This window comes from Hevea brasiliensis, chromosome 1 (assembly GCF_030052815.1).
Source record: "Hevea brasiliensis isolate MT/VB/25A 57/8 chromosome 1, ASM3005281v1, whole genome shotgun sequence".
Lineage (NCBI taxonomy): Eukaryota > Viridiplantae > Streptophyta > Magnoliopsida > Malpighiales > Euphorbiaceae > Hevea > Hevea brasiliensis.
In genome coordinates this window covers 65777434-65787855 of record NC_079493.1, presented here as the reverse complement: position 1 = coordinate 65787855, position 10422 = coordinate 65777434, and the positions used below count along the sequence as shown (strand labels likewise).

Sequence of the window (10422 nt, the reverse complement as noted above, 5' to 3'; positions counted from 1 at the left end):
AATTAAATCAAATCAGAATAATTAAATTTATTTAAAATTGAAACTAAATCAAATCGAGCTGAGCTCATGATAAAATTGAATATTGTAAAATGTAGCTAAACACCGACACGAGGAGCGAATTAACTTGCTAGAGGTAACTAATTAACTGGAGTGAAGAAGTCGATTATATAACACGGTAGAACAACGAAATAATCTAAAATATTTCTAATGATTTTAGTTGGTTTATAGCTTTCAAAGCTGGAATCCAAAGCCGGCTATTTAAATTTCAGAAAAATGCAACAAGTATCACCTAACCAATCATGGAAATTAAAGAGATGTTTGTCACTAGAGTCAACCAAAAAGTCCCTTTCAACCCATTTCATAAAATTTAGAGAATCATTATAGAGCTTACATAATACGTGGGGAGCAATAGTTTTCTATATAAAATATTTAAAACTCATTCCTTTTCTGTTCTTATACTAGCAGCTTCCCAATGTTGCATAATTTGATTGCCATCCATTCTTGAACATGACATGAATTAGTTTTTAGTTCAAACCCTTGCATGCAGATACTTTTCTCTGAATCAAGCAATGGAGCATTTTCTTTGTTGATCAATGGCCTTCTGTTTCTAATACTAGCTAGAAGTAGTGTGTTTAGTTGAAGAAAAATGATGTATGATACTTTACTTTCCAGAAGCTTTAGCAAACATGAGAAACAGAAGTTGAGATACTGGGGACTCATCACTTGTTTGCTTATTGCATTGAGCTTCTGCACTGTCTTTAAGCCTTATTTGGGTCCTCTACCAGTTTGTAAGTAGTGTTCTCTTATATTTAAATTCAAATTCATTTATCGGCTAATATTCATTGGAGTATACTTGCAGTGAATTTGCGGTTGTCCATTGGAGCTGGCCAGAAATTGGAAATTGTAAATGACACAAGTAGCTCTCTAAAGCTAATATCTGGGGGTACTGAGTTTATTTTTATTTAGCTTAACTCAACCAACAATATCAACGTGCTACTATAGCTAGAGAGTTCATATATATATATATATATCATGACTGACTTAAGTCTGTTTAATGTTTGTTTTCCAAAGATGATGCAGTTTTAAAAAAGAATAGTGCACTAATGGCAAATGATACAAGCAGTTCTCAGCAAGTAGTCAAGGGTAAGTGTTTTTTTTTTTTTTTTTCCTTTTATCTTTACGAAATTAGTTAGCTTGAAATAATTTTATTATTGTGTGGCTTTATTAAACTCATTTAATCTTGATTTTTAAACATGCAGAAATTGCAAGAAAGAATGATGAACCCATCAATAACACAAGCAGCTCTCAGGAAATAATCAAAGGTGGGCACTTTTGATTAACCTTTACAATAATAAAAGAAACAATTATATTATCCAGAAACCTATTGTCCGATTAACTTATATATCCCTGGCACATTTAAGTTAATTGGTTTTGGAAATGCAGAAATTATCATGAACAATACAGTAAAGCTCAACAATACAAGCAGCAAACAGACAATAGCGGGAGGTAAGTTTAACTATAAAGGATATTCGTGACAAATGATGTGTGGATTGGAAAGTTCAAGCAATGTCTGACTAGATTTTGTTTCATATATTCTGATTATGCAGACATTATAACTAAGAATAAAACTGAGCCTGTATCTGTATGCAATATGCTGGAAAGATCAGATTTCTGTGAGATCAAAGGGGACATCAGGATTGATGCAAACTCTTCCATTGTTTATATTGTCTCATCTGAAATTGATATCTTGGCAGCTTCAGCAAACACCTCATGGACTATCAAGCCTTATGCGAGAAAAGGTGACAGAGCAGCAATGAGCATGGTCAGGGAATGGACACTGAAAATGGTAAAGGATCATCAGAATACCCTTAAATGCACTCAAATTCACAATGTTCCCGCAATCCTTTTTTCTCTAGGAGGATATTCTGGCAACCATTTCCATGCCTTCACCGACATTATTCTTCCTCTGTACTCGACTGCTCAACCCTTTAATGGAGATGTACAACTTCTTGTTACTGACAGAAAACCTTGGTGGGTTGCCAAGTTCAATGTATTGTTGAACGCATTGTCTAGATATGAGATTATTGAAATAGGTAAGAGAGGAGAAAGCACTCATTGCTTCTCAAGCATAACTGTTGGTCTTAAACGACAATCCAGCAAAGAGCTCAATCTTGATTCCATGGGAGACTTCAGGCAGTTCTTAAGAAGTTCATATTCGTTAAGGAAGACAACTGCGATCAAAATCAATAATGGAGGGTTGAAGAAAAGGCCTCGGCTTGTGATCATTTCAAGACAGAGATCAAGAAAATTTAGCAATATAGGCGAAATTGCTCAATTGGCAAAAAGATTGGGTTACAAAGTAGTTGTGTTTGAACCTGACGCAAATGTTTCAAGATCCGCACAAGTAATGAATTCTTGTGATGTGGTGATGGGAGTTCATGGAGCAGGTTTAACCAACATGGTGTTTCTTCCATTAAATGCAATCTTGATCCAAGTAATACCCTTTGGAGGGGCAGAATGGGTATCAAAAACTTACTTTCAAGAGCCTGCAAAGGATATGAACATAAGGTACTTGGAGTATAAGATCAGTTTAAAAGAAAGCTCTTTGATTGAGCAATACCCTGCTGATCATGTGGTTCTAAGGAACCCCTATGCGATCCAAAAACAGGGTTGGGAAGCATTTAGGTCAATATACTTTGATAAGCAAAATGTAAAGCTGGATTTGGATGGATTTAGACACACTTTGTTAAAAGCTTTAGAGCTTCTACATCAGTAAATTTTATTTCCTTTGCAACTCCTTTTGGTTGAGTGGTAATCTTCAACTTTTATTTTTGGTATAATGGGCTTCAATCGAAATTTGAATTTTAGACCTCACAGTTCGAGAAACGACTTCAATATCTTGATCTAAAGCTGTAATAGATTCAAGTACTAAGTGGCTAGTAATCAATTTTCAGTTATTCATGGTCAGTAATTAGTTGTAAAATATTCAATAATTCAATTGTTAAATGGTGATACAATTTATTTGGTATGTGAACATATATATATATATATATATATATATATATATATATATATATATTATTTAAAAGCCAAAATTAATTTAGCATGTGGCTTTTCCGTCATTGTCACAGAAAAAAGAAAAGGTGGCCGACTATTTGGCTAATATAACTATAGCAGATCCTTTTGATTATCATGATACTACGATAAAAGTTTTTTTTTTTTTTTTTTTTTTTTTTTTTTTAATATAAGCTTAAATACTGTTACAGTTTAAGTCCTCTTTAGCATTGAGTTTTAGAGCCTGTAACTGCTTTTCTGAATAAAAGCACAATTTTTTATATTGAGAAAAACGATTTGGAAAAAACTGTTTTATTATTTTAGTATTCTTATGACTAAAACTGATCAAATTTAATTTTTAATTATTTTTTAATACACTCTAACTAGCATATTTAAAAAAATAATTTTCTTAACAGTAGTTTCAATAGCAACACCAAACAGGCTCTTAATGTTTTCAAATTTCAATTTTTAAAATATTTATTAACTCAAATTTTTTTAATTTGATTCTTATTAATATTTAAATTTAAAATTTCATAATTTTAAAAATAATTTTAATTAATACCACTAAATTAAAAATCATTTTATCTTATTAACTCGATTTGAATAAGTAGTATAGTTGAATGTCAATTTAAAAACATCATTAAAGATTTATAAGAGGTTATCTACTACAGAATAATTACAGTCCAATGTTCTTTATATATATATATATATATATATGCACATATTTAGATTTATTTTTTAACATTTTTTAAAATTTTTTATTTAAAGAAAAATTCATATCTACAATTACCAAGTCTACTAATTGGGGCAAATTAATATTTCATTAAAGTGTGGTCTCTCTTCAAGTCTTCATTATAGAAAGTTATTCTTCTAGTATGGTTGTGAAATCCACGCAATTGATTATATGTTGGTAGTTAGCATAACAGAATTCTCATTTGCGTAAACTAACTGCTCTTACCAAATAAAGGGGGAAAAATGATAATGAATTGGTAAAATATGGAATTGACAATTTTTACAAATAGCACCAATCATTCAAGCTACCGTTTGTCTCTGAAATATCTATGCATTCCATTTACCTAATATCATTATCATACATATTGTAGCCTTAGGTATCTATGCATTCCATTTACCTAATATCATTATCATACATATTGTAGTTTTAGGCTTAAAAAAACTCAAGTTCTACCCTATCCCCTCATCAATGATCTGTTAATACATCTTGATAATATATTCCCCTGTTTGGTAACTATAATTTTTTAAAATTTAAATTTTTTATTTAAAAAAATAATTCATTTTAAAATAAATAAAAGTCATATGTAATTATATGATAATTCTTTTCAATTTTTTTTAAATGATTTATTACAAATAAACCCATTCATAACAAATTATGTATTCCTTGATTAATTTAATTTCCTACATTAATTTAAATAAATTATTTATATGAATTTTAATGGATGTAAAAATTATTTCTATTAGAGTTTTCCAAAAAAAAGTATTTTTATTAGTTTTTATGAAATATATGTTTGCTTAATTTAAAATTATACTATACTGACTGAAATATATATAATAATATTATAGTAAAAAATTAAGTTAATTATAATTTATTATTTAAAAATTAATTTAATATCATTTTTAATCATCATAATAATAAATATATTTATAAACTACTTTTACAAAATGTGTCGGTTGTTTATTAATAACTTATAAATACTATAATCAGACATAACTTATTATAATTTTAAAAGTTTATATGCTGAAATTAGCTTTACCTATATTTTTATTAAAATTCACTGTGCACTGATACATGTAATAAATTCCTCATTATACATTATTTGTTTTAATAATTTATTTAAAATTTTTAGCAATTTGTCCAGTGATTATTTTTTAAACAGTGCCCTAAATTTGTGGCCAACCATACTCTTCTTTGATCCTATTATTTGCAGTGATTCAGTTGCTCTGCATAGTTCGCTCTAATTAAGATACGGTTCTTGAATTTCGAACTGAGCAGGAGAATCGCATTAAAAAAAAGGACTTGACTAGGTATACAAAAATCTGTTTATACAAATGTATAAATGAGGCTAATTCATTAAATTTATGACAGTTTTTTGATGTGTAATATCTATTTAGCCCTTTATGATTTGAATTTCAAAATGTACAATTTCTTATTGATTGAATAATTGATGAAATATAATAGGTTAGAGAGTTGGAGGTATTTGATTAGATGACTAATAATAAAAGAGAGACCATCCCATAATTTATTTAACTTATCAGAGTCCACCATTACTCTAACCAATAATAGCACATCTCAACCTCTAGTTTTATAACTTATTCTCAAGTAAAAGACTCCACACCCATCTAAAGTATCTTGTTCATGCATCCATTTTCGATTTTTTCTTGAACTAAATTTATATTTTTCATTTTATACACCCTTTAAGTTCTATAATAATGGGAGATGATTCGATTTCTAGAATAGGAATCAAAAAAGAAAATATTATGTTGTCTCCAAATTTCTACAAAAATTAAACTGAATTTACGAATTAAATCGGTCCGGCTGATTATTTCAATCTGAACTGAATAATGCTTGCCCTTATTTAATTGATTAATTATGATATACTTGATCATAGTTACTTGATTTATGATTTATTTGACTAATAGTTACTTGATTAATTAATCTAATTGTTAATAATTACTTGATTAATGGATCTAATTAATTATGATCTACTTTATCATAGTTACTTGATTTATGATCTAATTAATTAGGTGGTTCGATTTTCATAAGAGGAAGGGAAAAATGAAAAATATTATGTTATCTCTAAAATTTAACTGTATAAACCAAAAAATTTGAAAATAAAAACTAAATCGAACTAAATTTCTAGAAAAACTAAACCGAATTTTCAAATTAATTATGTTCGATCAATTAGTTATTTGGGTCTAAGCCAAATAATACTCATCCCTATCTAATTGATCATGTTGTAATTGATCATGGCTGATTTATGCACTAATTGAATATGATCTATTTGATTAATTTATAAAATACTTGATAGTACTTGATTTAATTGTTAATAGTTATTTAATTAATCAATTTAATTGATTGTGATGTAATTAATCATATTTACTTAATTTATTGTAACACCCCTAAGTTCGGTAGTGCGTTCTACTGTTCCGGTGACCAGTGTTGTCCGGACAGCTAGGATGCCTAGAACCGTACTTCAAAATGAGTAAGGAGACATAAAATAATGAAATACAAGAAAAGAAAAACAAAGGAAAAATCATAGTAAAGAAATGTAACCGAGTAAGTGAACCAGGAAACCTAGCGATAGGTGACCGCACCGGGAAGTCACGGCGTGGACCGTTGACTAGCCCTGGACTGCGGGGAACCCTGGGAAACATTTTTAGGACATAAATAGAACCTTATTGAAGGATAGATATCATTAGAAAGATCAAAGAAAAATTAAATAATTAGTACAAAGAAAAGTGAGAAATCGAAAAACAGACAAAATACGATTATTCTGAAAAATCGGAAAGCCACGAACAGGGCATTATGGTCATTTGACATCCCGAAGTGTCTTTTGACCTAAATGTCCATTAAAAATAAATAGTATTACACTTAGAAAATAAAATGAAAAATTAATTTGGTGGTACCTAAATAAAATAGCTAAAATCATGGGTTAATTGTGGAATAAGTGAAAGTTTAACTTATAAAATGATTTAATTTTAAGTGGACCACTAAGGGGATTAATTAAATACTTAGTAGGACAAGTGTACACTTAAAATGCAGCTGAACTTCATCTTCCTCATTTTAGATTTCAACATTGCCGTGAGTGAAGGGAGAGGAAACTCCATGGACGTTTTGCATGAGCTCACTTAACCTCCCCATTTTCAACTCCAATCTCTTAGGTTCCTTCATGAAAAATGGTCTACACACCACAAAGAAGATATTGATACCAATTTTGGGAAGTTTAAGCAAGGTTTAACAAGCTCCAAGCATAAGGTAAGTTCATAATTTTGAGAATTACTTTGTTAAAGTTTATGTGCATGTTATGGGTATTGGTTTGGTGAAGGAAAATTTTGAGTTTGAAGGGTTATTGTTGTTGTCATTTTGGACAGCCATGGTCACGTTTTTGATGAGGAAATTGTGCATATAATTGTTGAGAAATAATGTTGATCATGGTAAATTAATAACCTAGTGAATTATTTCATGTTTATATGGTGATTTATGCACTTGGATGGGAATTGGTAACTTGGACAGCACTTTGATGTTGAAGGACAAATTTGGGCAGCCTTGGGGACACTTGAATAAATGTGTATATTCATGGGAGTGTTGGCAGAATTGTGGCATTAAGGAATGAAGGATATGTGTATGAAATTATTGTGTAAAGTGTATGTGAGAATTAGTGGTGTTTAGGTGTGTATGTAATGGTATTGAGATATTGTAAATGTGAATTATATTTGGTGTGTTGAGGGTAATGGTAATCTGCCCAAAATAATGCTAATGTAATGTTGAAAGTGTGTTGGTAATGTGCCAAAACAGTTTGGTAGGGTATGGAAGTGAACCTTGCAAAGGTAAGTGTGTGTTTGAAGTTGGGGTGTGAAATGCATATTGAGGGCAGTGTAAATTTTGGTCTATAACCTTGAATGTGTAACCTCAATTGGTATGAGACCAATTTGGGTGAAACTAGGCACAAAATGTGCCAACTTTCATTGAGAAACCATGCCAAAATTCTGCTTGCAAGGTGACCTAAAAATTTGACCAATTCGGATTAGGTGCAATTAGGACCTGAAAAATGACCAATTGGGCAGCAGTGAATGTTTAGGCCATAACTCACTCAAACCAGGTCCAATTGACCTGAAATTTTGACCAAGAATAGTTAAGACCCATACCTACAAGTCTTATGAAGACACCAAAACCCAGAAATGACCATAAGCAAGTCAAACAGCTTGCACAAGTTCGGGTCCAAAAACTGGCCGAACCAGAGTTGACCAAATTGACCTAAAATTGACCTAAAATGGTACCATTTGACCAGCAATAGTATAATGACCATAACTTGGTCTACTTAACTCGGATTGACCTGAAATTTTGCACCGCGGTCCATAAGACCTAGATCTACAAGTTTGTAGTTTCGACCGAGACCCGAAAACCGAGGGAACTAGATCGTCCGGTTAGGTCAAACCAGTGTTCCGGAATCCAGCAATTTGCATTAAAATGCACTAAGCAAGGAAGTGACTTTGGTAAAACATACCAAATCTAAAACCTTATCGAATGTGACATATTAACGACACTAAAACCTAATTTACCTAAAACGCAATGAGGGTCGGTATATTAGGTGATTAAGTGAATAATTGAGTTCAGTGTATTATTTACCAAACACCATCGATAGAGACAATTTAATTTGGTACTGAAACACTTCGAATTGTGTTTCTCAGTTAACAAGGACTCAGCAAAAGGGAAAGAAATACTGAGTCAGGACCAGGAGACAAATATCAGAGGTTTGTGCACAACAACTATTTCTCTTGAATTTTCAATTGAAATAAATATTGACTATTTGTATATTATTGTTTTAAATTGTGTTTGTGCACAACAACTATTTCTCTTGAATTTTTCAATTGAAATAAATATTGACTATTTGTATATTATTATTTTAAATTGTGGAAATGTATTTGATGAACACTTATTGATTGAAAAACATGGTGAATGGTTTGAAACTGTGAAAAATTGTTTGAATGATATTGATGGATACTTATTGATTGAAAAGCACTGTAAATGGTTTTTGTGAAAATTGAAGTGAATTACGAATTGTGTTACCATTTTGTGAATGAAATTATAACTTTGGAAATTTATTGGATTCTTACGGATCATTTGAATAAAATGTTTGGAATTGTTTTGACTCACAATTGGCATGACACTGATACTATGTTCCTCCTCCATTAATGGGGTGAGTGTGATTATTCCTCCCTCTTTGACTTATCAGTCTGGGGTGAGTATGATTATGTTCCTCCCTCTTTGACTTCCCAGTCTGAGGTGAGTATGGATGAGTTCTCATTATATAGCTAGCTTCCTCCCTCATTGATTTCGATTATTGGGGTGAGCATGTCTTGTCGTGGTGTACAACACGGCATATATGGAAAAATTGTGTCATGGCCTAAATGGTGTTATAGATTGGCAACACTGTATTCTTCAGTTATTTGATCGAATTGTGTTATTATGTATTGTGAGATTGTGAAATTGATTTAAACTCTTATTGACATATACTGTCTATTGAATTCAACCATGATCTGACTTATTGAAAATTATTGTGATATTAACAAATGGAGTTTAAATTCTTGTTGACATTTATTGTCTTGAATTTAACTATGGTTTTAAGTATCCACTATTGATATGATTTATGAATTGTGATTTAAAAATTGTATTTGGTAAATGTTGTGCACCACTGAGACATTGTCTCAGCGATAGCTTTTTATTGCTGTCGCAGGTAGAGAGACAGACAGGGCAAAGAGCTAGGTCGCTAGTATCGCCAATGAGAGATTTTTGGGTATAGTGAGTATACCACATGTGGCATTTTGTCTCAGAATGTATATTCACTGTATGTATATTTTGTTCTTGGTTTTGAGATTGTAAACTTTAAGTTGTACATGATGAAGTTGTAAAATAATTATGAGTTATTTGGCTTGTAAAATTGTGTTATATCTTTGTATCTTAGTCTTTGAAAATCAGATTTGACTTGAGAAATGTGTTGTGTTGATAAAAATGTTGGAGTTGAGATTTGAAAATATATTGAAGTGCTTTTTTTTTTCAAGAAAGCTGTTTTGTCAAAATACAAATGGCACCTTGCCAAAATTTTCTGCCAGATATTCCAAATAAATCAAATGAGTTAGTTGTTTCACTTCAGTTCACCAAAGTCTTTCACACCTGTAAATAGTGCTCACCACTGTAAAAGAAGTAAGAAAAGTTTTTAAAATCCCTTGTAGTGTATTTAATGGATTATCAGTAGACGGAGTTGGTAATTCATTAGGTATACTACGGGATCATGTTATGCCTTACAGAGGGGTAGGGTGTGACATTTATGATCTATTAAATTGTGATACACTTGATTAATTGATAAAATATCTGATAATACTTAATCATAATGTAATTGATCATGATTAATTCATTTATATTTAATTGATTATGATGTACTTGATTAATTAATGAAACATTCCACAGTATTTTATTATAATATAATTGATTATAATTAATCGATTTAAAATTTAATTGATTAATTATTACTTGATTAATTATTACTTGATTAATTATTCTAATTGATTATAGTGTAATTAATCATAATTACTTGATTTATAATCTAATAGCTTAATAGTTAATTGATTAATTGA

General features: G+C 30.5%; 1 protein-coding gene across 1 annotated transcript; it reads left to right on the top strand.

Moving 5' to 3' along the window:
* Positions 1–417: 417 nt before the first annotated feature.
* Positions 418–2907, top strand: LOC110671319 (alpha-1,3-arabinosyltransferase XAT3). The gene is made up of 6 exons (XM_021833743.2): positions 418–788; positions 860–943; positions 1072–1143; positions 1260–1322; positions 1444–1506; positions 1608–2907. Exons 1-6 carry the CDS (start codon positions 647–649, stop codon positions 2774–2776), a joined length of 1593 nt encoding a protein of 530 aa, XP_021689435.2. The 5' UTR covers positions 418–646; the 3' UTR covers positions 2777–2907.
* Positions 2908–10422: the final 7515 nt, after the last annotated feature.